Source organism: Pantherophis guttatus, chromosome 7, assembly GCF_059756535.1.
Source record: "Pantherophis guttatus breed Tessera chromosome 7, ASM5975653v1, whole genome shotgun sequence".
Classification (NCBI taxonomy): Eukaryota; Metazoa; Chordata; class Lepidosauria; order Squamata; family Colubridae; genus Pantherophis; species Pantherophis guttatus.
The window spans coordinates 310,203-337,627 of record NC_142069.1 but is presented as its reverse complement, the minus strand read 5'-3'; the positions used below and the strand labels follow the sequence as shown (position 1 = coordinate 337,627).

The 27,425-nt window shown below is 59.7% G+C and overlaps 2 protein-coding genes across 2 annotated transcripts in view; one reads left to right on the top strand and one right to left on the bottom strand.

Moving 5' to 3' along the window:
• SND1 (staphylococcal nuclease and tudor domain containing 1) overlaps nt 1-27,425 on the bottom strand; it is a 94,123-nt gene that overhangs the window by 661 nt on the left and 66,037 nt on the right. Inside the window, exons 16-22 of the mRNA XM_034430081.3 lie at nt 24,031-24,140; nt 4,602-4,790; nt 2,347-2,488; nt 1,971-2,094; nt 1,511-1,580; nt 687-800; nt 61-264 (exon numbers count right to left, since the gene is read on the bottom strand). Of these exons, the coding sequence (XP_034285972.2) occupies nt 61-264; nt 687-800; nt 1,511-1,580; nt 1,971-2,094; nt 2,347-2,488; nt 4,602-4,790; nt 24,031-24,140 (953 nt within the window). The remainder of the gene's footprint in view (nt 1-60; nt 265-686; nt 801-1,510; nt 1,581-1,970; nt 2,095-2,346; nt 2,489-4,601; nt 4,791-24,030; nt 24,141-27,425) is intronic.
• Nucleotides 11,208-14,069, top strand: LRRC4 (leucine rich repeat containing 4). The gene has a single exon (XM_034430083.3). The coding sequence runs from the start codon at nt 11,479-11,481 to the stop codon at nt 13,450-13,452; it is 1,974 nt and encodes a 657-aa protein (XP_034285974.3). The 5' UTR covers nt 11,208-11,478; the 3' UTR covers nt 13,453-14,069.

Here is a 27,425-nt window from a genome sequence, read left to right as displayed (position 1 = left end):
CCTGGCCCCAGAGCCCCTCCCTCCACCCAGGTCCCTCCCCCGCCCTTCCACAGGGCTCACCACTTTCTGGAACTGCTTCTCCTTCCGGGGCTCCACCATGACCAGCCCCGTCTTGACCAGCCCCAGCCCCACATCGGCCTTGGAGTCAGCAAACTGCAGTGTGACGTGGGTGCAGCTGGGCCCCACGTACTCTACATTCAGCAGGCACTGCGTGTTCTGGATGTCCCGCACAGCACTGTCCACCACGTCTGCCCGGGCCTCCTCCTGCAAGGGATGGACGCTGCCGGTCAAGAGGGGACGGGGAGCGCCAGGCCAGAGCAGCCTTGCTTTGATGGAACCGCAAAGCAGGCCTGCCGAAGGGGGAACGGACGCTGCCGGAGGGAGCCCCCTCTGTGGACTTAAGAGGCTCCCCCCACGGGCAGGCTGGTTTCCAGTGAGCTGTCAGAGCCCCAAATGATGCGCCCCCATCCTCAGGACACTAATGTCAGAATGCAGCACCACAAAGTAACAGCATTCCAACCATAAATGCAAAAGCAATGAAAAGCATAAATCAAATTAGAACGATTCAAAGAGGGTTCAGTTGCCCACTACCAAGCCCCCCCTTTTTCCCTGCTGCTCAGCTGCCATCCCTGGAGGGCTACAGGACCCCTCCCCCTTCCTTCCCTGTAAACCTGCCCTGGACTTACATCCTGAGGCACCTGGATGAAGGCAAACTTGTATTCCGTGGCCTGGGCAGGCAGGACCCGGGTGCCAAAGGCCTGTGGCAGGGCGGCCAGGCGGGTGGAAGGAAGGGTCTCCTTCTGCGGTGGGAGGGGGAGGGGGGAGAAGAAAGCAGGCGGTTAGTGGCTGCAGGGGCCCACTGACCCCTGACTATGGCCACAGCTGTTCCAAGCAGCCAAGGTGGCAGCCAAAGGTGGCAGCCCCTGAATCTTGGCAGGCAGAGGCTGAGCCACAGGGGAGGGGGGCTGCGAGGAGCCCCGGGTTCTTTCCAAGGATCAAAACTAAGCCAAATGAGAGGCTCCCAGACACCCTCCGTCCTCTTTCCCAGGCCTGTCTCCATCTGCCACAGACAGCTAGCAGCCGATTTCTAGCCCAGGCCCCTCTGCCCCTTTGGCTCAGCCCACCTGGGACCGAGGGTGACAAGCCTCCCAGGGCCCTGCCTCCCCTTCCTCCCGACCGGGGCCCTTCTGGGCCAAAGAGGCTTCCACTGCCCCACCCTGCCTGGGTCCCCCTCAGCCCACGGGGCCCCTTCTCTGCCCTGGCTTAGCTGTGGGGGGGGGGAATCTGTGGGGAGTGGACACCCTGTCTGCAGAAGCCTCAGCTGCCTCCCACAGGAGCTGCTCAGTTTGCTTCTGCCCCATCAACTCCCCTCCCCCTGTTTCTCCGGCCCCCGAGCCTCCTCTGCACTGGACAGCTGCTTCTGGTGCTTGGAGCCGCTGCAGCCGCTTCCTGCCCATTATCGGGGGTGGGGGGAATACCCTGCGCCCCCCCCAAGACCCTCCCAACTCACATTGCCGTAGTCGATGTAGAAGACGTGCACTTTGGCCAAGGATTCCACCTTCTCCACCCGCGCCCGGTACCTGGGGGGTGGGGAGGAAGAAGCCCCAGCTGGGCATGAGCAAGGAAGGGCCTCTGACCCCAGCTGGACCTCTCCTGCCATGCCAACCTCTGCTTCCCTTGCCCGTGGCCCTCCCGTCCTTCCTTCCCAGCCCCTCTCCCAGCAGCCCCCTGGCCCCAGGGACTGGCTTCTCCTTCTGCCCATACATAGAAAAGCCCAAGCCCGCCCCCTCCCTCCCCCTTGCAGCTGGCTGGAAGACGGGCGGGGACAGGTCTGCCCGGAGGGCACGGGTCCTGCAGCGGGTCCAAGGCTTCCAATGTGGAAGGGGGTGCCTGGTGCCAGTCAGCCTGGCCGAGAAGGATTGCTTCTCACTCTGGCTGGAGAAAAGGGTCTCTGGGTGACCTAGGCATACCATTCTCCATCCACAAATTTGGCAATGCAGAAGTCCCCACGACGGGGGGTGTAGGCCCCCTCCACGGGGGGGCAGGCAGCAATCTCGCCCCGCATGTTCTCCATCAACTTCTCCAGCTGGGTACCTGCCGAGGGGGAGGGAGGAAGCGTGAGTCAGGCCGGCCAGCCACCTCCCTCCCCATGCTAGCCTGATCATTGCCTGGACACTGTGCCCAGCTCTGCTTCTGGGGGGACCACTGAGCCTTACCTGATCCAGACCCCCACTGACCGCTTGTGCCCTGGCTTCCCCTCCCTACCCCTCCCCGAGACCCTCTTCCCCACCCAGAGCCTCCAGCTGTCTCCGTCCCCCTAAACAGCCCCCCCCAGCTGCCCCTCACCCGTCTCCACATCCTGCACGTAGAAGTGGAGATCATCGGTGACCTCGGTCACAAAGACGGGCTTGTAGTTGGCCGTGCGCTCCTTCTCCTCAGCTGTGGGCACCACGTCTTCCACGGGGGGCTCCTCATACTGTGACCACACCTGGGGAAGAGAGATGCGGCTGGGAGGGGGGGTAATTCAGCAGCCCGCTCTGGGGGAGCGCAAGCCCACCCTCCATGCTAGCCCAGGCTACAGAGCCGAGTCTGCCAGGTGGGGGGCAGCACAGCCGAGGCCCCCGTGAACCCCCACCGTCTGAACGCTGATTATTTATTCCATTGGCTGCCCATCACCAATGATTCAACTCTTGGTGGCCAATGGGAGCCATCCGGCCACCCACCTGAGGCCCCCCATTCACTTGACCATCTGCTCCACACCCGTCACTGCCCTCGGCAGCCACTGCAGCTTCCTGGTGCTCTTCCGGGGCAGGATTTGGACGGAGAGGACACAGGGACTGTCTGAAGAGCCTCCCGCCCCGGTCCAGGGAGAGGCACACCTGGCACACCAGGCGAACCCTCCTGACCACGGCTGCCACCCGCTCCTCCATCAACTCACACCGACTTCCACCAAGCAGCCCATAATACTCAGAAGCTGAATGTTGGATCATCATTGGGGGCATCAGAGGGATGACCTGTAGGCACCTTTTGGCTAGCTGGGCAGCCCATCTTAAGTGGGGTGCTGTGGCGGGGGGGGGGGTTATGAACCTTTCATGCCAGCAAGAAAATGAGAGGGAAGGATTTTCCCCAGGAGAAGGAATCTCCCCGATTCCCCCCCAGCCCCAGCCCCAGCCCCAGGCGCCCCACTTAAGATGGGCTGCCCAGCCAGCCGAAAGGCACCCCTGTTCTCATCTGCCCAGCCGTTGCTGCTTCTCAGGATGGAACCTCTGATCGCCACCAGCCCAATCTCCCTCCTCAGCATCGGGGAGAACCCTTCCCATCATCCTCAGCCCCAGCCTCGGAACAGCTGCTCTTAACCCGGGGGTCTCCGAGGTCTGTTCTGAGCTCTGGGCTGCTCCTCTGCAGCTCCCGTCCGCCCTGCCTGGTCCCCCACCTGCAGAAGGACCCCCTTTATTGGGGCCTATTAGGGGGTCTTTCAGCAGCCCCTCTCCGCTGGAACATGTGTCCCCTGGGACGAAGATGGCCCCAAACACAGCTCTTCCCGAAGGCCTTTTGGGGTGAACACGGAGGTGCCCCACTGATTGCTTTTTTAATTTCAGCCATTCTTTATATTCAAATGGAAATGAAGTTATGGATTTTATGATTCAATTGTTTTTAATACTGACGTGTCCTGTTTGATTCTCTTAATGCCATAAGCTGCCTAATTTGCTGGCAGCAGGCAAGTCCCATAAAGCGGCAAACAGACTCTCCATCTCGTGTCGCTGCCATCTTTCCTGGAGGCTCCTTCTCCCCCCCCCCCCGCATTCAAGACTCCTCCTCCTGCCCTCCTGCCCTGACACTTGCCCGTGTGTCAGGGCAAGTGTCGGAGGGATGGGGGGCAAGATGCAACCTTCAAATTGTCATTTCCTGCACCCGTCCATCCTCCTTTGGGCCAGTGGGTGGAGCAGGCGGCACAGAGGGGCAAGAGAGGCACCTGCCAGGGGCAGCCACAGCAGCAGGAGGTGGAGCAGGGGGCAAGCAGGAGGGAGTGTTCAGATGGCCGCCCTGAGTCTCCAGAGAGGGGCGGCATATTAATTAATTGATTGATTGATTGATTGATTGATTGATTGATTGAATGAATGGACCCTGCACCCGGGGGTGGGGTGGTGGGTGGTGGCAGAGAGTGCAGACCAGAAGCCAGGAAGACGAGCCCTACGTGGGGTGGTGGGGGAGAGGCAAGAAACTGAACAGATGCTTGCAAGGAGGATTCGGATAAGCTGGCAGCCTCCTCTCCATGGCCAAAATGGAAGGCCCAAGGGAAGGCGGACATCCCTCCCCCTTGGTAAGGCTGCTCCTTGGGCCCTTCCTGGTGGGCTCCCCGGCAGGCTGCCCAAGTGGGCAAAGGATCCAGTCCCTACGACCCGCTGGGTGCAGGATGGCGAAGGTGGCGGCTGCCCCACCGTGCTTCTGGCCAGCAGTGGGTGAGGCTAGAACCGCCACCCCTTTCAGGTAGCAGAGCTTGGAAGGGGGACCCCTGGGAGCGAGCTCTGTCCAGCAACCCCAACTCAGGAGCAGCATCCAGGGCTGGGAGCGCCCCCCCCCCCCCGGTGCCCGGCTGGTACCTTCTCCTTCTTCTGCTTGGCAGAGGCCTCGGCCACCGTCAGGGACTTGTAGTAGTTGCTTCGCTCGGCTGTGAAGTGCACTTTGGAGAGGGCCTGCTCCACCAGCGCCACCGAGAGGTTGAGCCCCTCGATGTGCAGCCACCCAATGAAGTTCCCCGCTTTGTCCATGCTCTCCACTTCCACGTCCACCTGCAGAGAGGACAAAGCGACCGGCAGCTGTGGGAAAGCAGACTCAACAAGGGCACTGCCCCACCCCGCCACACCATTGGCCCCTCAGAGACGCCCTCCTTCAGGTGGGGAGGGTTCCAAGCCCCCACCAGCCCCCAAGTCCAGGCAGTTGCTGCAGGCAGTCTCCACGTGAGGAAACAGCTGCCCCACCCCCGCCCCAGGCGCCAGCAGTCGGTGACTTTGCTCAGAGCGCCAAGATGGATGGCGAGCAGTGAGCAAGGTCAGTGGGGCAGTGGAGGGCAGGGCACTCGGAGGCGGCTGCAGAGGGGCCGCCCTCTAACTGTCCGGCTGAGCCCACCTCTGCAGCAGCCTCTCCCAGGGCAACCCTGCTGCATGGAACCTGCCCCCCCCCCCCATTTCCTGAACGGCTGCTTTTGGGCCTGGGTTCTGCATCTCCAGGGACTGGCTGAGCCCTGCTTGGAGGAGGCCCCCTGGATGCCCTGGGGCAGCTGCTGGGCTCTCCTTGCAGTTCACCAGTGGGCCAAAGCAGGTAGTGCAGGAGCCCCCGTTGCACCTGGTAGGGGCGGAGAAGCCCCCTTGCAAAAGAGCGGCCCTGAAAGCCACCTGAGCAGGACGGAGGAGAGTTTTCGGCCGACTCCCCTCTCCCTGCAGGGGCTGCTGCTGACCTCCAGCCCAGCCCAAGGGCAGCAACCCTCGATCCAGGCCCGAGGGCAACCGGGTGGCACCTTGGAGCTGGGTGAGCGGTGCGTCTGGCTTGCTACTGGGCCATAAAACCCGGCCCTCCTGAGAAGCTGACGTCTACATATCCAGGAACATGATGAGGTTTGCAGACAAGGGGAGGCCTGGCTGGGGAGAGACCCCCAAAGGCCTTGGGAGCTAGCCTGGGGCTCTTGGGCAGGGCGGCCCAGGGCTCTCTGGGAAGTCGCTTGCTCCTCCTGTTGCCCAGCTCAGCTCTGGGGAAGGTGTGCCAGCTCAGGTGCCCAGCTGCAGCCAAAGGAGGTAAGGAAGGGAGGAGGACAGGGATCAGGCTATCTAGAACGCTCCTCCCCGCATCCCCGGATGCCAGCAAACTTCCCCACCCTTGCCGCCATTAAGCCAGGAGGAGGGCTGGAGGCTCTGTGGGGCCTCCGTCTGCTTCTCCCAGAGGTTCAGTGGGTTCCCCAAGACCAAGCAGCCAGAGGGGACAAAAGGCTGAACTCTGGGCACTGTTGCTTGAGGGACAAGGCGGCCTGACCCCTCCCCTTTACTCCACCCCCTGAATTTTCAGGCCTCAGGGCAGCTCCATCTGCCTTTGGGCCAGCCTACCCAGTGTCCCGGTGATAGAGAAGACACCCCCCCAGGATGCCTTCCATGCCCACCTGACTTTCCTGGAGGCCCCGGGGCTGGGAAGACCCAGCCGTCCTCCCGGAGTGGCTGATGGAGCCACTTGCCCTCAGTCCTGGGTGAGTGGGGGCATCCGGGGCTCCAGCCTCCCAACCCAAAACCTGCCTTTCTGCCGAATGGGGTGAGGGCGCCTAGGCTGGGTGGTCATTTCGGGGCTGGACTCAGGACCAGCATCCCCCGGGAGGGCAGTGGGGGAAGAAGCATCAAAGCCCTCCCCACTTTGCAATCCCCTCAGCGACCAGCCTTCCCGTTCCAAGCCATGTCGCGAGGTGATCGTGTGTAGGGAGGACTCTGTGCATGGGGCAGGAAAGGGAAGCAGAGACGAGTGGAGTTTGTGGGACCAGAAGCCGGTGGGTGGGGAGAGAGGCCCACTGCCTAAAGCCAGCAGCTGGGCTGGGCAGCCAGACTTGACGCAGGCACTTGCCCTCTTCGCTTCTGGAGCCAGCCCCCAACCAGCCTCAAGCACCCATTGGCTGAAGAGCCCAGGAAGGCTCCGTTGGCACAGAATGCAACGGATGGCACCAGGAACTGGGGTACCCCTCCTGCATGTAGTGGGCATTGGGTGAGGGCACTCATCCCTAAAACTCTGCTGGAAATTTACAGCAAACACCACAGACGCCCCAAGGATCACTGCCCCTCAACAGCTTTTCCTCTCTGCGAAACCTCCCCTCCCTGCCAAAGACCGTTCCACAGGGTCCAAAAGACCCCAGCCCCCATCTGAACGACAGGATAGGGGGCACATGTTGGAAGGGGCTCAGAGATCATTTTATTTAACCCACCTCCAAAATCCACTCGGGGGAGGGGGCACCAGCCCAGAGCCCCTCTCTCAGGGCAGGCTGTCCCATTGCTTCTCAGTCACAGCCAGGGATGCCCCCGAGAGCCAGCCTAGGCCCTCTTCTTTCGCTTCAGGACGGAACGTAGGGAGCGAAGAAGCAAGCAGGACGCCATGGCCTCCAGCCTGTTTCTGTTTGTGGCTTGGGGGGATGTGGATGAGCAGCAGCAAAGCTGCGGCAGACACCTCCCCCCCCCACCCCCCACTGCCAAGACCGTGCCGGGCCCCAGGACTGCTTAGAGCTCTTTTAGGCTCCCTTGCCATGGCTTTACCCCAGGTAGCCACGTCCAAGCCTCCCTCCCTCCGTCAGCTGCTCGTGGCTCCATCCAGCCCAGAGCCAGGCCAGGCCTTCTGCAGGAGGGAGGCAGCTGGCTAAGGGCCTGACTGTGGCCTCCCCATGGCCTTCTGCCGCCACTGCAGGTCGGCCTCCCTCCCCAGGGATGCAAGACATGCTGGACACCCCACGCCCATCCACCAGTGGCCAGGTCCCCACTTGCAGGGGAGGCTGGCTCCAGGCTGCCTCCCCAGCCCAGGAAGAGGGCTCTGTGGCTGCCCTGGCACGACTGGCCCACCGAGGCCTCCTCTGCCACCCATCACAGATGCTGCTCAACAGGCAGCAGCTTCTTTCTGCCGTCTCTCGCTCCAGCCCATCAGATGAGGCTCTTATCAGGAAAGCGTGAAGATGCCCATCAGGCTCAGGGAAGCCGAGGAGATACCGTCAGAGCTGGCGGCTGTGGGGCTGGCGGGAGCACCGCCCAAGTGGGGGTCTTCCTTGTGGGCCCTCTTCAGAGGGGCTTGGAGAAGGGCCCTCTCAAGGGAAGGGGCTGCCGACATACAGCACCTCCCTGGGCAGGGATTTCTACAGTGGCCCCTACATTTACCAGCTTCTAATAAGCGAAGGCCAACCTTTGTTGTTTCTTAGCTGCCTTTCAATGAGGAGGAAGTCATGGCTTCCTCACCCACGTCCAGCCCTTGCCTGCCTGCCTGCCGTGCATTGATGCCTCAGCCCACAGCTCCCTCTGGAGAGGCCAGTGCCTCTTGCCCACCACTCCACCTGGGCAACCAGCTCATTGGCTGACCAGGGCCTCCCCAGGGCCCAGAGTACCGGCCCCATTTTCCTTTGCTCACCAGGAGACCACAAAGTACCCCAAGGTTTTGCAAGGGCAGCATTCCAGCCGCAGTGGGGAGCACCAGCTATGGCCCTTGGCAGCCCCCCCAGCTTCCCACTGCAACTTGGCCAAGTGGCCAGAAAGCATTCCCCTGAAGCTGGACAGGATCCCCCCAGAAGTGAGCCTCCCAGGGGTGCCTTTGAACAGTTGTCAGGCCTTGACATTTGCTGGCATTAAACGGGTTTCACCTTTCTGACTGATTTTATAGATGTTTATATTGTATTTTTAATCGGGGCGTTGAATGCTAGCATTTTTCACCTGTGCTTAGCTGGCGGTTGCCACCAGCAGCTTTTAAGAAGAAAAGAGGAACAGCCGCCTTCCAAAAAGCACTCTGCAAAAGTGACTTCTTAGTAGACAGCAGCATCCGAACCCGAGGCGGAAAAAGAATTCAGCAAAAATCTTGACTCAAGAAACCTTGCAGGAGAGCCACTTAAAAGCGCTGACCCCATCAGGCTTTGGGTGGGACCCCACCTGGCACCCTCCAGCTCTGCTCCAGGCAGGTTGAGGTGCCAGGATGCAGAGACGAGACCCCTGCAGCCTTTCGCTTTAAAGGGAAAGAGGGGTGGGCAGAGAGGCCAGGCAAAAGCAAGAGAGTCCCGGTGCCAGGCCTAGCAAGGTCTCCAGCTGGGCTTCTCAGCTGCCCCTCCTGGGAGCTGAGGCTTGCAAGGGCAAACTGGCATCCGCTGGGCGGTGCCAGCCAAACAGCAGAGGAAGCAGGGACACCGCACAGTCCCCAAGAAGGGCGGCCACCACAGGAGGAGCCCCAGGATCCCTGCCAAGGTTGAGCAGGAAGGCGGCAGCCCTCCCACCACGAGGAAGAAAGCAGCCAAGGTTGAATTTCAAAAACCAGCCCGGATTAGCCACACTTGGGTGCCCCGTGGCTCACTCAGGCGGCAAGAGCAAAAGCAGGCCAGGCCGGCCGGCCGGCCAAAGGAAGGGCTGAGCCTCGCTGGGCTGCCGGGCAGGAGTGCACTGGCAGAACCCTCCAGGCCAGCCAGCCGATGCAGGAATCCCCGGGGAGATGGGCGTGCCTGGCAGAGGGGAGACCAGTCCCACTCTGCACAACGGCATAGCCTGCTCTGGGCCCTGAGCCATCTCCTCCCACCCCGGGGGCTCTCAAGACCTGCTGGTACTCCGGCTCTGCTCCCCAGGGACCCCGTTCTGTGGGTCTCCAACCCCCTCCCCCCATTTGTGCAAGGCCAGAAAAATGACATTCCCCCAGAGGCTGGACGGGTGAGACGACGGGTGAAATTGGCATTTTTCTAGTGCCGAATCCGTGTTTTAGAGCAGCCAGATACCCTGAGAGCCAATCCTCTTTTCCCTTCCATCATATGGGGTTGAGCTCTGAGCTGTCAACATCCAACGTCTTGATTTTTAAAGGTTTTGTGACTGTTCTCTTGTGTAATCCACAGTTGCTTTTCTGTTCCAAGCTTTTTTCTTTGACTGACTTACTCATAATTTTAAAATCCCTATTATTTTATGGCAGAAAAGAGAGAAGCGCAAATCCAATAAATGACCACACAATTCTATTGAGGAAACAGAGAAACTGCTCGGAGTGTGAGATGATGGGTTCCTTTCTCCCTTAAATCGAGACCCCAGGCCCCAGGAGGAATCACAGGCCCCAAGTGAAAAGCTCTTGGCACATGCTTGGGAGCCCATTCAGTGGAGCCAAAAAGCAAAGCAGTGGGGGTCTGGAAGCCACAGAACTATTGCACAGGCACACAAACACCAGCAGATGACCACTCTGCCCGTTAGTCCTGGCTGCCTCTTGCTTTCTCCAACAGCCTCAAGGCAGCTGGGTGTCCCTGAAATGCAGAAATTCAGCAGCCCCACTTAGCGCGCCCCACACTCTTCCCACCTGCAAGGGGGCTCTGAGGGAGGGCACTCCTCCATAACCCCACTTGGGCCAGAGGCACAGACCAACGGAATGGCCCAGGCCTCTGAGCCAGGCCTGCGGGGGGGGGGGGCAACAGCAACTCCCCCCATCTGAGAAAACGCAGCCACGGACTGGGCAAGGGGGCCGGTCCCCTGAGCCTGCGGCAGGCCCCATCCTGGCCTGTCTCCCTTCCGGGCAGGGGAGAAGCCCCCCCTGCCAAGGCCCAGGCAGCCTCTGTCCCCAAGGGAGCCCCGATTCCTGTCCTGTCCGGACAGCAAGAGCCCCTGGCAGCCGCTACCGACGAGGGCAGCGCCTCCGGAGCGCGGAATCCGGCTCCGCCACCCCTGCCCTAGACAGGCCCAGCAGTGCTGCAGTGGGACGGTGGGGAGGGGCAGAAAGGGGTGTCCGGCCAGGGCTCTCCGAAGGGCCTGCAATCCCCCCTCTGCAGTCGGCCCGCCGGCCGCGTCGCTGCTCGCGCCAGCGCTCCGCTCAATGGGGGGCTGCGCGGCTGGCCGCCTTCCCCGCTAAGCCCCGGAGGGAGGCGGCGAGGGGCGGCGTTGCCTGCGCCGAGCGAAGCTGCCCGCCCGCCCGCCCGCTTGACGCTGCCGCCCTGCCTGCCGAGAAGCCCCTGCGTCAGCAGCAGTAGCGGCAACGGCAGCGGCAGCAGCAACGGCAGCAGCACCGGCGGCCGCGGCGGCGGCGGCGGCGGAGTGAAGGACAAAAGGATGCGAGAGCCGCCCAGGCGGCTGCTACCTGCGCCAGTCCCGGGAGCCGCGAGGGGGGCCGCTGCCAGTCGCGGCGCCGATTTAGGATGGTCCGGGGCTCTGCCGCCGCCCCCGCTCGCCCGCCTCCGCCTCCCGCAGCAGTCGCCGGGCTCCGCTGAAAGCTGCAGGCGCGGCGGGTTGCAGGTGCCGCAGCTCCCCGCCGCCGGGCCCCGGAGGGCCGCCCGCCGCCTCGCCCGGGACTCCCGCTCGCCGCCCCGAGCCCCCCCGCCCTAGGCGCTGCGCCCCGCCGGCCAGGGAGCGAGGCGCGGGCGAGAGGGAGCCGCCGCCGCGCCGGCCATGGAGCTGCGTCCCCCGCAGCGCCCCCCCCGCCGCCGCCACCGCTCTCGCCGCCGCCAGCCCTTGTCCCGCCGCCCAAGGACGCGCCCGCACAGCGTCGGCGCCGCTCGCCCGGGCGCCCAGCGCGGAGTGCCGCGGCGGCCGGCCGCCCCGCCAGCCCCTCGGGAGGCCTGACTCGGGCCTCGGGCGACCCGCCACCGCCTGGCCAGCCCCCGCCCGCGGCGCCCTGTCCCTCCCCCCCGATGGAGAACGACGACGGCGGCGGCGGCGGCGGCTCCCGGGTCCAGCCGGGCTAAGGCGGGAGGGCGGCTCGCCCCGCCGTCGGCTCCGAGTCCCCCGCGATGGTGAAGAATGCTGGCGCCGCACCATGAAGCTCCTGCGGCAGGCTCCTCCGCAGCCCGCCCGGAACGCCGCCCCGCTCGCCTGCCTAGCCTACCTCGTGGCGCAAGCGTGGCTGGTGGCGTGCGCCGTGGCGGCCAGGCCCGGGCCGCAGAGCTGCCCCTCGGTCTGCTCCTGCAGTAACCAGCTCAGCAAGGTGGTCTGCACGCGGCGGGGGCTGGCCGAGGTGCCGCCGGGCATCCCCTCCGGCACCCGCTACCTGAACCTGATGGAGAACAGCATCAAGGTGATCCAGGCGGACACCTTCCGCCACCTGCACCACCTGGAGGTGCTCCAGCTGGGGCGCAACGCCATCCGGCAGATCGAGGTGGGCGCCTTCAACGGGCTGGCCAGCCTCAATACCCTGGAGCTCTTCGACAACTGGCTGACGGTGGTGCCCAGCGGGGCCTTCGAGTACCTCTCCAAGCTGCGGGAGCTCTGGCTGCGCAACAACCCCATCGAAAGCATCTCGTCCTATGCCTTCAACCGCGTCCCCTCCCTCATGCGCCTGGACCTGGGTGAGCTCAAGAAACTCAAGTACATCTCCGAGGGGGCCTTCGAGGGGCTCTACAACCTGAAGTACCTGAACCTGGGCATGTGTGCCATCCGGGAGATGCCCAACCTCTCTCCTCTGGTGGGGCTGGAGGAGCTGGAGATGTCCGGCAACACCTTCCCGGCCATTAAGCCAGGGGCCTTCCACGGACTGAAGTCGCTCAAGAAGCTGTGGATTATGAGTGCCCAGATCGGCGCCATCGAGCGCAACGCCTTCGACGACCTCACGGCGCTGGTGGAGCTCAACCTGGCCCACAACAACCTCACCTCTCTGCCCCACGACCTCTTTGCGCCTCTGAGGTACCTGGTGGAGCTGCACTTGCACCACAACCCCTGGAATTGTGACTGCGACATCTTGTGGCTATCTTGGTGGCTTCGGGAATACATCCCCACCAACTCCTCTTGCTGCGGGCGCTGCCATGCCCCCACGCACATGCGGGGAAAGTTCCTGGTGGAGGTGGACCAGACGGCCTTCCAGTGCTCGGCCCCCTTCATCCTGGACGCCCCTCGGGACCTCAACATCTCCGAAGGGAGGGTGGCCGAGCTCAAGTGCCGGACCCCCGCCATGTCCTCCGTGCGGTGGCTGCTGCCCAACGGGACGGTGCTGAGCCACGCCTCCAACCACCCCCGAATCTCCGTCCTCAACGATGGCACCCTGAACTTCTCCCAGGTCCTCCTCACGGACACGGGGACGTACACGTGCATGGTGACCAACGTGGCAGGGCACTCCAATGCCTCGGCCTACCTCAACGTGAGCACGGCTGAGCTCAACACATCCAACTACAGCTTCTTCACTACGGTCACGGTGGAGACCACGGAGACGTCGCCCGAGAACCTCTTCCCCAAGTTCACCAAGCCGGTGCCAACCGCCTCCACGGGCTACCAGCCGGCCTACACCACCACTACCACCGTGCTCATCCAGACGACCAAGACGCCCAGGCAGGACGCCACCCTGGATGGCAACGACAAGATGCAGACCAGCCTGGACGAGGTGATGAAGACCACCAAGATCATCATCGGCTGCTTTGTGGCCGTGACCCTCCTGGCGGCGGCCATGCTAGTCGCCTTTTACAAACTTCGCAAGCGTCACCAGCAGAGGAGTACGGTGGGGGCCGCCAGGACCGTGGAAATCATACAGGTGGACGAAGACATTCCGGCCTCGGCAGGGGCAGCACCTGCCACCGCCACCACCACCATCGCCACCCCTTCGACCACGTCCGGCATGTCAGGTGAGGGGGCAGTTGCGCTGCCGGCTATTCATGACCACTACAACACTTACAAACCCTCCCAGGGGGCCCACTGGACAGAAAACTGTTTGGGGAACTCCCTGCACCCCACGGTCACAACTATTGCCGAACCGTATATAATACAGACCCACCCCAAGGAGAAAGTGCAGGAAACTCAGATCTGACTCCTTTCCTCGCCCCCCCCCCCCGTCATTATTAAATAAATGCAATAGGATGCACAACAGACAAAACCAACTTTCATACCCGGAGGGAGGAGGGCAGTCCTCCTCCCCCCCCCCCCCTATATGCTTCTATATTAAGTCCTGGGCTGAAAGAAGCAGCAGATTCTATTAAAATGTAAAGAAAAGCCTATTTTCTAACTTGTTAGCTGTGTTGAGAAGGAAGCGTAACTCCGATTCCCCCCCACCCACCCTCCAGGGACAGAGGCACAGATCCCCTCGGCATCAGACCTATTTAAAGCAAAAACATAAGCAGCCTTGCTCCCAAAGACAGTGGCGGAGAAGATAAAACAGAAAATTTCAAAACCAAGGAACAGCGGGGAGAGGGAGGGAGGGAGGGTGGGAGTTGTCCTTTTTAGAAGATGTTACTTAGAATGCAGTAAAAACAAACCCGTTTCTATAGAGACGCTCTTTTCTTAAAGCCTTGGAAAAAAGCCGTCTCCATATTTACAGTTATCTTATTTCAAAAAGAGAAAAAGGGGGGGAGGGGAGGGGAGGGGGGAGGTGCACTGAGGGTTTGTACTGTGCCAAATGTTACAAATGCAATAAAAAGGTCATTTTTATTTATTTCGTTTTTTAAAGACAGTTACCAGAAGGGAATTAAATACTTGTATCAAATTGCAAAAAAATTAAACCAGCAAGATTAATTGCTCCGTCCTCTCTCAGTGAGGATCGTGGGGGGGGGGGGGGGGTTTGCACAGGACAGAGGTGGGGGGGGGGGTGTTCTGAGATGGAAGAAAGAGGGGCTGCTTTGCACCCAGGCCGGCTGCCGGCTTCTCTTTCTCACTCAAGCTCTGCGCCGCATTCCTGCGGTCCTGTCCTCTTTGGTTAACCCTCTCGGGGCGCAGGGCCTGGTGCACAAGCCCTTTCTGGCTGGCAGAGGAGCAGGAGGATGCCCCCTCCCCACAGAGATGCCAGGGAAGCCTGTCTGGTGGGTGGGCACCCCACAAATGATCCCGGCCCCCCTCCTTTCCCCCCTGGGCCGCTCCCCCTCCCCCCTCCAGCTGCTGCTGCTCTGCCCCTCCCATCTGTCGGAGGGCACAAGCCCTCTCTGTCTGCTCCCCCACGGGGTGGGCGATTCGCCCGCCCCACCCCCATCACATCCTCTTGTGGGGAGGGGCGAGCTCAGCCTCCCGGGCTATGAAACCCCCCATTGTCCTGAGCCTGGCTCTCTTGGGCCTTGGGGGGGGGGAGGCGGGGATCGGGGCCATCGGCAGAGAGGGGAAGGCAGGCAGAGGGAGGGAAGGAGTGAGGGGGCACTGGCCCCAAAGGCAGAAGAGTCTAACTGTAACTCTGAGACAACTGGATGTTTGTATTTTAATAAATATTGTTGAGGTTTTTAAGAATGCCGTGTCCCTAAACAGTTACCGTGAATGCCAATGGTGGGGGAAGGATGAGAGCAGCCCCAGCCCAAAGATTTGGGACCTTGAAACTGCCAGGCTAGGCTGAAAAGCAGAGACCCACTGAGGACAGGGCAGGCGAGTAGGGTCCAGTCCAAGGCAGAGGTCAAGGAAGCCCCCCCCCCCCGGGACTTAAGTCTCCGATTGGCTACTTCCCACTGCAAGTGCAGTGGCTGGGGGGGAGATCCCAGAAGGCAAGGAAGCCCCCATGGAGAAGAGGCAGTCCCCCTCCATGCCCCACATCCAGAGACAAGGTAGTCACACACACCTCCCCGGGATTTCCTAGAAAGGAGGCTCTGGCCATGGGGTACAGCCCCCTTCTGGCTGAGCTCCTGGTCTCTTGGGGAGAGGTCTCCCCCATAGGAGCCATCTTCAGCCTTTGATCAGGACAGCCCCCCAAGGGGATGGGGTCTTCGGAAGCCTTGGGCCCAAAGGGCGATGCCACAGGTGCCAGTCGAGAGGAAGATGCCTCCACCTGAGCTGGCTGGACAGGAAATGGGGGAAGAAATAGGACTGCTTCCCAGAAGGCCCAGATCTTGGGGTGCCCCTCTTCAAGGGTACAGTTCTCGTTGTGGCCAGATGGCTGGTCCAGAAGAGCAAGTCCCCGGAAGACCCAACCCTCCAACTCTCCAGGAGCCCCAGATCTGCAGCGGCCTCTACCCCCTGGCATGGCCTGTCAGCTCTGCAGGGCTGGGGAGAAATGCCCCCCACTTGGGCCTAGCCGGGGCCGCTGCTCTCCGCTTGGCCTCCGTTCTGCCTCGGGGTCCTTCCCCAAAGGACTAGAGAGAATCCGTCCAGTTGGGCCTGCGGCACCCCTTTGGGCACCCTCCCCTGCTGACCCCCCCCCCCCCGCTTAGCAATTTGGGATTGGGTCTCCAGCCCTTGCTCCACTCCTCTGCCCCACCAGGTGACACTTTCCCTCTAACGGTGGGTGGGGTGGGGTGTCTGCTTTCCTGAAGAAAGGCAGAAGGCGAGAGGAGGGCAGAGCTGATCCTGCCTTGCCTCAGAAGATCTCCTGCCAGTCCCTACAAAGGGCCGGAAGGGAAGCGGCCGAGCCAGCTCTTTCTGGCCTCTGAAAGCTGACTCTGCAGCTGACTGCTGGGGCCTGGGGAGGGAGGGAGGGAGGGGAGGGGGGCCAGCTGCCACAGCATCCAACTCATCCAGGCGGCACAGAAGGCCCCACTCTCAGGCCAAAGAGTCAAGGGGGCTGGAGCCTAGACAGGGGAAGCAGTGACACACACACACACACACACACACACACACACACACACACACACAAACAAAAGAGGCACTGGAGTCAACACCCTTCCTCACAGGCACAGGAGGTTGTGGGGATGCAGGGGGGAGAAGCGCACAGGTGGGCGAGGGGGTTTGTGTGCGGGAGGGGGGGAAGTCCAAGCAGGGCCCCATCCACCCCCCAACCCCCCCTTGGGCACAGGCTCTGCTCTTCCTCGCTGGCTTGGCTCATCGCCCCACCAAAACCCAGAGCAAAACACAACATCACAACAAACACCAAAACTATTAATAATAATTATAATCAGCACCGCTAAAACAGTAAAAGGAGAAAACTTGTCGTGCTCCAGATTAACGGTTAGCGGATTCAAACAGGCAATTAAGCCACTGCAATTAGCTCATAACTAAGGGGCGCCTTGGCAGGGGGTGTCGATTCCCCCAGAAGAGACCTGCTGGTGCCCCCAGGTCAATCTTCCCCCCAGAGGGCCAAGGCAGCTCAGAGCAAAAGGGCACAAATTCCCAGCCCCTGGGGAGGAAAGGGGGTCCTGGGGAGCCCCAGAATCCCTTCCCTTCCTGCTGCTTCTGCTTCCCTGCCCCCCTCCTCTCTCAAGCCTCAGCTGATGGTGTGTGTGTGGGGGGGGTGTCCTTGGTCCAGTCATCCATGCTGCAGCATCCCCCAAAGTGCCACTCCAGCCCTTAGCCCCCAAAGCAAGGGGGCAAGCCTGCCTTGGTCCCCTCTCCCACTGCACTACCTTGGCAAAAGCAAGAGGGGCTGGACAGCTCTGCCCACCCACCCACCCAACTGACACAGTGGCAAGCTGAGAAGCATGAGATATCTTTAAACTTTGATCTACCGTTTTTAATCTCCATATTTTATGTCGTTCAGGGGGCTGTATTTTTTTAACATCACCATCACTGAGGCATCACTTCAGGATTTACTGCTGACAGAGACTCTGAGAGTCCCTGCCGGGCAGGACAGGTGCCTCCAGCCCCCGGGCACCGGCAAGCAGGCAGAGAGACAGACAGACAGGCCCCCTAACAGAGCCCAGCACGCAACTGCTTAAAATCCATACTCCCTTCCCCAAAATCGGCCTCAAATGCACTGAAAGGGAGCTACTGGAGAAAAGTGACCTCAGCTCCTCTGAAGGTCAGCAGCTGCCAGCCCATGAAAGGGCCAAGGCGCCCCGGGTGCAGAGGAGCTCCAATCCTCTGCCTTCCTTGAGAGTCCCGCAGCCCCCTCCTCTCCCCCACCCCACAGGACCAAGGGAAGTGGCGGTTACAGGCTCTCCAGGCTAAGCGAGGAAGGGGGGCCGAGGGGTCAGCTGGGCAGCGGCAGCCTCTGCTACAGCCACAGGCCCAAACCATCCCCCCACGTGGGAGCCGCAGACAGCCACCCAACCGGCGCAGCTCTCTTGCAGGGGGCAGCCAGGATAGGCTTTGGGTGGCCAACCTCCCTTCGGCCTGGGACCAGGACTACAGCTGAGCCCCCTTCTCAGGATGGCAGGAGCCCTGATGGTCAGGGCTGCAGCCCATGCTAGACAAGGCTAAGATGACCCAAGCCCCTCCTGTAAGCCATTTAAGAACATGGGAATTATAGCCTGTTAACTGAGGCCTGGGAGGTTGTGGGAATCCACAAGGGGCAGGTTTCAAGGAAACAAACCCCTTGATGGCTTCCCCACGTGCCCTTCCTCCTCCTCCCTCTGGGGACCAGCAGCCCAGGAAGCAATGAAAGGCATGAAAAGGCCCCCCTGGCCCTGCCCACCTCTAATGAGGACATTGGCTCTGTCCCCAAGCCTTCTGCTTATGACCAAGTGCCTCCAGGCGTCCCTTTCCTGCCGGTGACTCAGTCCTCCAGTCAGCCCGTCTTCCTTCCTCACCTCTTCTGTCTTCATCCTCCCCTTCTGCTCTGGCTTCTTCTAAAGGACCCCTTCCCACTTCTCTCCAGAGGCTGCTGCCTTTCTCCTGTGGGGCGGAGGGCAACACTCTCTCTCTCTCTCACGAGTGGGCAGAGACACTCACTTACAGACGGCCATTTTCCTTGCCTCCGTCACAACAGATGCCAAGCTACCCACAACCGTTCTACCCTCCTTGGCACACCATCCCCTCTCCGCCTCTGGGGAGCATCCTTCCACAGCAGGCACAGCACCCCTCCATGTGCCTCACTTCTCCACTCTCCTAGGTCTAACTTGCAGTCCTTCCCGTTCTCTGCCCCCCCCCTCTTTAATCCCAGGCAGGCTGTGGAGGGCAGGGAGGGGGGCAAAGGGGGCCAGGCGCTCTTCCCTTCTGGCAGTGTAGAGGGAGGTGACAGCCTCGGAATGACAGAGGCTGCACCACGAGCTGTCTGAGCAGTCTAGCTTAGTTCCGAAGCCCACCGGAGCCTCTTCCAGAGGTGGGACCCTCCCCACTCTGTCCTCTCCCAAGCCCTCCCCCTCCCCCAAAGACTGGAGGGCTCCGGGCAGGATCCCAAGGCAGCATCTTTCCCTGCTGGTCTCTGGCAACCCTCTCCAGGGCTGCCATCCACCTCTGACCCCCGGCTGCTTTTCCCCAGGAGTCCCAGCCAGCTCAAGACTTGGAAAGGGACTCCCAGAAATAGGGAGGCCTCAATGCCCATTGCTGGCTTCAACTGGGAAATCTTCCCCCCTGTTTGGAGTTCCCCACCACCACTGGATTTTCATCCCTGCAGTCCCGTCAGTGCCCGAGTCTGGACCGGGAAAGGAGAACGCCTTTGTAGCTCGGGGGGGGCTGAAGCGAGGAGGTCCTTGGCACTCTCTCTTGCCGACGTTTCATTACCCAAACTTGGGAAGGTCGTCATCTCTCGCACTGATGCCGTTACCTAGTTCGGGTAATGAAAGGCCTGCAAGAAAACCGCCCCGTTGAGAGAGCGCCAAGTCAGAATCGTCCCTGAACATTACGCGGCCCCGAGGGCTTTTGCTTCTCCTTTCCCCTGAGGGAAAAATGCCCGCTTACGCTGCCTTTTCAACTAGCCATCCGTCCCCCTAAAAATCCCCTCCATTTCCTCCAATTCCTTGGAGGACGGACTTCTGTGAAGGAAGGCTGCGCAAGAGGTGGGGCTCTTTCTTCCCTGGAGGAGCTGTCGGGGCGGGGGGCTCTCGTCCCTCCTGGGGGTGGTCAGGAGGGATGGGGACACCCACTTGTCTGCGAGGCAGTGGGGAACCCTGCCTTGCATGCATGGATGGGGGGCTGGAGTGGGAGACCCCCAGTGTCCCTTTCAATCCTTTGATCCCCTAGTTCTGCCTGGCCCCAAAGTCCCCCAGCCAAGCCAGCCCCTCCAGTCGCTTTTGCTTTCTGAGCCAGCTGGACTGCTGAGGGTCTCCAAAGGGCTTTGAAAGTCCTGGGGGGGGTGGGCGTCCCCTCTATGCGGGCGCCTGTTGACTCTCCAAACCCCCCGAAAGGTCTCTGGGCAGCATCCACAAGGCCGGTGGCTCCGGACGCCCGGCCATTTCCCTCGGATGATCCTTTTGCTGCAAACATTACAATGACGAACCGCCCCCACCCCACCCCCCCATCCGTTGATTTATCCAACCTCCAATAGGTTCCTTCTAAAAATAGCCACCTCGCCTGCCACCAATGGAGGCACCGGCTCTATTTGTGGCATCATCACTTGCAGCCCGGGGAAGGTCCAGGCCCCCAAGCAGAGGAGAGGCACAAGCATCAGCCAAGTTCCAGAGGGGGCCCGGGTCTTCAGTGCACCTTAGAGATGGAGGCCTTGCCCTGAGCACTCAGCCCTAAGCCTTGGTCCTTGCAAGGGATGGGGGCTGCAGCAGGAATCTTTCCTCTGCCCACCAGGGCCTGGGAGCTGCCCCCTCCCCACCTTCCCTTGCTCCCTGGGTCAGCAGACAATCGGGGGAGAGGGGTTCCCCCCCCCGGCCCATATTCTCGGGCCCAGAGTGGGAGGTGGGAGCCCCCTGCACCCCCTTCCCTGAGCTCAGCGAGCAGCCATGCCAGGGACCTCACTATAGCTCTGTCCTCCCAGTGCCTGCCCATGGTGGGCCCTTAGCCAGAGGCCTAGAGAGGGGAGGAGAGTCCCCTAGTGTGGGACTGGCTTCACCCTGACTGTGTGGGGCACCGCCACAAGGTTCAGATATCCAGGGAGAGTCTAGAGCAGAGAATGTCAGCAGGACCCTGTTCTCCTTCATACAGCAGGCAGAACTCAGTTAGTCACAGTCAGTCTGTACCTGCACCGGACGGGCAAGTCAGTTTCAGGCCAGGGACCTCTGGAGCCCCCTGGGAAAGGCTGCTCCCCCCCCCCTTTTCTGCAGGGAGAATCAAGCCTCCTCAAGGGGCTGGTGGCGGTTGAGGGCCTCAGTGGACCCCAACAGGTGTGGGAGAACCCCACTGGCCCCTTACCCGCAGGCCCTGGAGAAAGTCCATACCTTTGGGGAGCATCCGGAGGAAAGGAAGGCCCTGATTCTGGCAGACAAGGCAAGCAAGCAGCGGGGGGGGGGGGATTCTCTGATGGGACACACCTCCTGGGGCCAAAGGTTGGAGGGCAGGAGTCTGGCCAGAGAGCCCTCGCCAGGTGGGCAGGAGTGGCTATGCAGTAAACCCTGCCTGCCCGGAACTGCCAGTCCCTGCCCAGAGAAACACTACCCCTTGACTGAGCCCTGGCCTTTGGAGAAAGATGAGCCTGCGATTTTGGTCCCATCCTGGCTGAGATGCTGGGCACCAAACCCCCCCCCCCACTCCTTCCCCATATCCACTCAAGGTAAGAGGAGAAGAGCTCCAAGTAGACCGTCTGCCCATAGGGTGGTCTTCTTGCAGTCCATCCCCCCTGGCCTGGGGGAGGGGCAGTGGGGTCTTGAGGGGCCCCACTCAGACCCCCTTCTGCTGGCGCTTTCCTCACCTGGCTTGGGAGCACCTGGCTCTCTGGGCAAGCCCTGAAACAGAGCCAGGGAGTTTGGGGGGGGGGCAGGGCCCCTTTTCATTCAGCTCCCCCCTCCCCCACAGGCCCCACCAAGCAGAGGGAGGGAGGATGGAACTCCTAAGGAGGAACTGAAAGGAGCAGCATCAAAATGCTGTGGGAAACAGAGGACAACCTCCAGGGAAAGATCCTCACTGAAAGCGCAAAGCAATCTTCAATAACTTAAAATGTGACAAACTGCTAAAGAGAAAAAGCCTAATGCTCAGTTTCTCCACCAAAGGTGGGAAAATCAGGGGCTGAATCGATTAAAGATTAATAGTTGAATTAGACTTGCAAGTAAGATTGTCATAATTATCACGTCTTGCTGGGAAAAGTCATCCAGGGGAGGTGGGCGCTGGTGGGGTCTCCTTTATCCTGGCGAAAGGCCCCGGGTGGGAGGGAGGAGAAAAAAAGCCCCCCCTCAGATTGGGAGCTCAAGGCGGATCAAGAAGCAGGAAAGGGGGGTGTCATCCCCCAGCTATGTGGACCACGAAGGGGGTGAAGGGAGAGAAACAGCACCCGCACAAAAACATGAAGGGGGAGGGGAAGGAGGCAGCTGAAAGGGCCACCGGGTAGGTCAGGAAAGCGGGGATCCACAGGCTCTGAGGAGAACGGGGATCCCGGGAGATCCAGGAATGAATTCTGGGGAAGAGATCCTGCACAAGGGTGATCCAGGGCAGAAAAGGGTCTTGTGGGCGAGATGGACGAATGGAAATGAGAGCGGGAGGCGAAAGAGGAATGGAAAAGGTGAGGGTCGCTTTATTTTATTTATTTCTAACCAGCCTTTATTCTTTTTACAAATAACTCAAGACATTGCCAACACACCTTCCTCCTCCTCATTTCCACTACCACATCTACCCTCTAGGTGGCGAGGGAGGGGCTGCTCCAAGGCACCCCAGCTGGCTCTCATGGCGGAACTTGAACTCGCGATCTCCCGATATATGGCCTGGTGCCTTAACCACTAGACCTGACTGCCTCTCTCTCTCTCTTACTAGAGCAGACGAGGGTCCCAATCAAACTTGTTTAAAAAAGACCCATCTGTGCTTTAGCAGACCTGTTCATACACACATTTCAATTATTTATATGGCTGCCCATCTGCCAATGACGACTCTGGCAGCAAATTAGGATTCAAGGCAGCGAACAAGAACCCAGGATGCCGGAGGTAAACCATGGTTTCCAATGGCCGAACCAGTCAGCAGCTGAGCTCCCCTGCCCCCATCACCTCCCGGGGAAACCGCCAGGCCAGCCAGTTGGGGCGGCTGACCCAGAGGGAAGAGCTGTCCTTGGGAAGAGAATGGAAACATAAAAATGGAAACACAACTGGTCCGACTGTTTATGAGGAAAGAGTGAGGGAATCGGTATGTGTGTGTGTGTCATCGGAGCCTGCCAGGGGGGGCAAAGGACGGAGAAGGGGAGACGGCGCCTTGACCTGCCAGCAGAGGGTTAGAGCAGGTCAGGCGGACATGGACAATAATGCCCGTTAGGATGCTCGGAGAACAGAAGGCCACAAAAGGAAGAAAAAAGTGGGCCAGGAGGAAAACACACAGAAAGGAGTGTTTTGCAGCACAAAATATAAGGAGGACATTGTCGTGGGGCTCTCAGTCTGCAAAAATGCCGCTGCCTCAGAGAACCGGGTAGGGCTCACTGACAGCAGCAGAAGACAGGGAGGGGACTGCATCGAGGGGCCTCCAGCCACACCCCAAGGGGAATTAACACAAAAAGAAAGGAAATGGGGAGGGGGGGAGCCAAATAGGGAGATTCTCCAGGCAGAATTTGAGAAGCCCCAAAAAGGAGACAGAAACCAAGGGGTCAATATGGAAGTGGCTCCCGGATGGTGTGGGGAGGCCGCAGGGGCTGAGGGGAGGGGGAGAAGCCCAGCATCTGATTGAGGAGGGGTCGAGGCCTGGGAAGCGCAGGCTGGCTGCACCCCTCCGGCAGGCCCTGGAGAAACATCTGGGGCAGGAGGTAGGGGGCAAAGCGGACCAGGCCTTTGCGAGAAGAGGTCATGTACGAAGTGGGAGGGACAAAGAAATGGGGAGGGGCAGGCAAGGGCACCGCTTGCCCTACTTTCTCCCCCTTCCCTTTACGCAAGGTCTGCCTGGCAGTTCTGTCCTCTGTTTCTGTGCTGCGCAGAAGGGAAGGGAAGGGAAGGGAAGGGAAGGGAAGGGAAGGGACACACAACAGCCCCCCCCCTCCCCCCCCCCACACACACTATGTCACTTGGAACTCTGTGCAACTCAGCCAATCGACAGACACCCCCTTCCCTGCACTTTGTAAACCAGAAAACAGGTTCCTGGAGTCTACGCTGGGTGGGCCTGCGAAGCACGGAAGACCCCTCCCTCCTCAATCACCTTCTGGAATTTGCTGGGCTGTTCTTGGTCACGGCCAGAAGTCTGCTCCCCACTCACGACACTAGCCCTAAGTGGTCAACCCAAAGAGTCAAAGGCCGGCCGGCAGCCTGCGAGGGCATCTTTGGGTGTACCTGCCTGGTCCCAGGTCTGAGCCCTAGCCATGCCATGGCCATTCACAGGGCTTCCTGTGGCCCACAGGCAGGGGAGTGGCAGCTGTCTGAAGCAGGCAGCCTCGGCAGGATCCGAGCTGCCCCTCGGTCCCCCTGCAATGTCAATGCAGGCCATTTGTGGGACAGGGCGTGACGGCAGCAGGATGAAAGCCCCAGCTGACTCACCAGGGGATGCCACACGCCTGGCACCTGCGCCCAGTCCTTCTGCAGATGGCAGCCAAGGGCAGAAACTCTTGCGGGCCAAGGCTGGAGGAAGACGCAGAGGCAGAAAGAGCTGGGGAAGACTCTTCAGCCACTGACCTCCATCACAGCAGGGGAACCCCCACTGGGCCAGGCAGCCCCCCGGCCTCACAAACGCATCAAGACCGAGCAGGGAAAGGCAGCAAAGGTGCCAGGTGGGCAGGAGGCGAAGTCGAGGCGCAGAGACACACGAAGGCTGGCTGTCCTACCTCTCGTTGCAGCACCAGCTCTTTTGTGAACAGTGTGGCTTCTTCGCTGAAGGGCTCCCCTTCCTGGACCAGGCCTGGCAGGTTCCGGGCTCCACGGGGACATTCGATGCCTAAGAGGGAGAGCGAGACCTCTGTCACCCACAATCATCCCGCCGTTTGCAGTTCCCCTGACATCAGGAGGCGTTTCCCCCGATGGGTCAGAAGAAAGCCAGAGCTGTGGGGACCAGTTGCTTAGAGGCCAGAGACCTCTCTGGCTCACCCCCCTCTGGGGTCCCTCCCCCCTTCCCCCCTCCCCCGTGGTATTCTGCAGAAACACAAGAACCAGACCCCAGGCTCCTTTCCTCCTTCAGCAGCTGTGGCAACTCCACCATGCCCATTGTGCTCCCCAAGGGCAGAGAAGGCCATCCAGAGAGGGTCGCCCTCAGGCCCACTGGAGAAAGGCCTGGCCTCTGGCCATGCTGGAGGACACCCATCCAACCCCACCACTACACTGACAAATCGCCTCTGAGCACACAGTGGGTCAGAGAGGACACGGAAGCTGACACGGTGTGGAGTGGCCAGCGAGGGGCACAGAACCAGGGCCAAAAGTTCTGGTTTCTACAGTCAGATGAAAACCACTGAATGAAATGCAAATGAGAAAAATGCAAAGGTCTTTATCTAAAAATAATAATAAATGTTCAACTTATCAATAGTGTGCACAGAAAAAAATCCTGACTCAGTAACTGATCACGCACCAAAGGCAAACATAGTTTTGGTTGCAGCAAAAGAAGTTTCTAAATCCTTGGAAGCAACTCTTGTACTCCATTTCACGCTGGGCAGGACCCCCCCCCACCTTCCCCCCAGACTAAGGAGGACGGAGACTTCTAGGGCAGCGAGGGAGACCAGTGACTAGCAGTTAAAGAGAAGCCAAGAGGGAAGGGAAGGAGACGGGCAGAGAACCGATTTTCTCACAAGGACACAGATGAGTCTGGGGGGCTCCAAGCCCAGCTAGTCCAGCTGCTTGGGCTGCCCATAGGTTTGATTTGCCATGCTACATGGACTCTTTAGCAAGACCCACACCCTTTCCATGGGTCCATGAGTAAACTGTAGTCTTCCCGTGCCACATGTCCACCACCATGGATATCACAGAAGGAATAATGACGCAACGCCTTCTTTCTGTCTTCTGGCTCTCCTTGTTCGGCTCCCATCCTCTTTCCACTGAGGCAGAAGCCTCGGGGGGCTTTGAGTGCCTCTCTGAGTCCCCCTGCTTCCCCCTCGGCCCTGGGCAACCAGAGGAGAGCAGGCTTACTTGTAAAGGGTGGTCACACCACAGAAGTAGTCATTGTCATGGACAAGGCCTTCCTTATTGCCCTGGAGGGTTGGAGCAGAGGCCGGGGTTAAACCCTGAAGGAAGAGGATGCCAGGCTAGGCATCTGGAGGGACTTCCCGGAGGAGGCAGCCAGTGCAAAGTGGGGAGATTCCCTAGATTCAAAACCATCTGGCAGCCTCTGAGGGCACCTGCAGCTCCTGCTCCTTTGGGGGGGGGGAAGAGGGGCTGTGTCTGAACAGGAGCCGACCATTCGGTTTTGCACGGTACTGAAAAATGCAGGAAGGTCCAGTTACATATTTGATTTCGAGAAGGAAAAACTGGACTATCCAATTTTGGAAAATCAATGGGTCTCGGTTTTTTTAAAAAAGTGATACGCGCTTCCCATTACTTAAAAGGAAAGCCTATCATCAGAAAATATCGTTTTGGATCCACTGGGCCCTCCAAGAATGTTTGGAAAGCAGTGAACATCCAATTTCCTACATTGGCAATTTAAGAAATGTGAAGTTTTAAAACTTGTGTGATTTCCCCTTGGTATAACTTTGTTTTTGTTTCAAATTATTATGTGTATTGATACAATTCTGAGAAGCAGCCTTGCATTTGGAGAACTCGATGCAGAGCACACGGCACCTGTCATCTCGCAAGGAGCTTTGGCTCCACTGAGCCTGGATGTGACAAGAGGATAATCCCAGGTAACTGGAAAATCAGCCAATCTCCTGACTCCGAGGAACAGGCCCGGGACCCCGCCTGGCTAGACTTGGTTAAACATGGTTTAAAAACGCTGTCACAATCATGTTCCCTGAGAGAGGAGAAATGCCAGTCAGTTCTGTGTCATCTAAAATCTAATCAGAATTCCCTCTGCCTCTTAATGACTATTAATGAAGTTATTAATCGACGCCTTGAGAAGTAGAGGAGCCAGAGCTGAGCCCCACAGCACTGCATTCGCCACCTGACTTTAGCCAGACAGTTTAACTCTCCTGAACCTCGTCAGGCTGGGCAGAGAACAGTGAAACAGCTGAGACGAATGCCACAGGACACTTGGCCAAACGCTTGGCTGAAATCAGGGCCTTTCATACCCAAAGCATTCCCACAATCTATTAGGAAAGGTCAATCACATAAACTTAGTCTAGGAAAACTGGCTATTCATCAAACCTTGCTGATAGCCCCGATTACAATCTTTAAGAACCGCCTTAGAAGTCTTTTCTCCCCTTGTGGAAGGGGGGGGAGGGGGGGTTCAGCCAAATCACCGGCTGCTTCCTAGGGCGCTTTGGGGTGCCAGTCGCTTGCCCCGGGATGCTCAAAGAAAAGAGGCGTTCTGTCCACCCACAGTTCCAGCCTCTCTTCACCCCACCCCTTGACCCTCCTTCCTTTGTGGAACAGCCGTAGAGGGGACTGAACCCCAAAGGGTGGGTCTGAAGGTGTCCGAAGAGTTGCCTTCTGCCAGCTTCAGTGCCAAATTCCAGGTTCCTCTTGTCTGCCCTTCCTACGGGCACCCAGTTTATCCTCCTCCACCCAATGGGAGGCTGGGCACAAAAGAGGCAAGGGAGCTGAATGACTCCCTCCAAAAGGGGGCCAAACTTTGAAAAAGGCATCAAAAGAAAGAGACAGCCTGACAACGGACTGGAGGCGGCTGGGGTGGCCGAGAGGGAAAAATCCAGGCCACGGAGGGACCTGGCAGCACAGATGGGCAGCGGCTCAGAGTGGAAGCCGTGGACACCATCCAGGTTAAGTGCCCCCCGTGCATCTAGAGGAGGCAACGTGCTGCTATTCCACTGCAAAGACGACAATCGAAGGGCTTCCAATGGCTACACAAAACGGCTGGGAAGAATGATAAAAGCCGGAGTCTACAGTCCCAAAGGTGCTTCTTTCAAGAGGCAACTGGACTTTCTTTTCTCTTTGAAGACGTTTTGCTCCTCATCCAAGGAGATTCTTCAGCTCTGTCAGAGCTGAAGTTGTTTTTTTTTTTTGATGAGAAGCAAAAAGTTTTCAAAAAAACAAAAACAACCCACCCACCCCCCCAAGAAAGTCCAGTTGTCTCTTGAAAAAGCACCTTTAGGACAACTGTGACCTGAATGGCTGAGAACCTCCA

Coding starts and splice junctions, on each gene's coding strand:
- LRRC4 (XM_034430083.3), top strand. CDS start 11,479: ATGAAGCTCCTGCGGCAGGCTCCTCCGCAGCCCGCCCGGAACGCCGCC.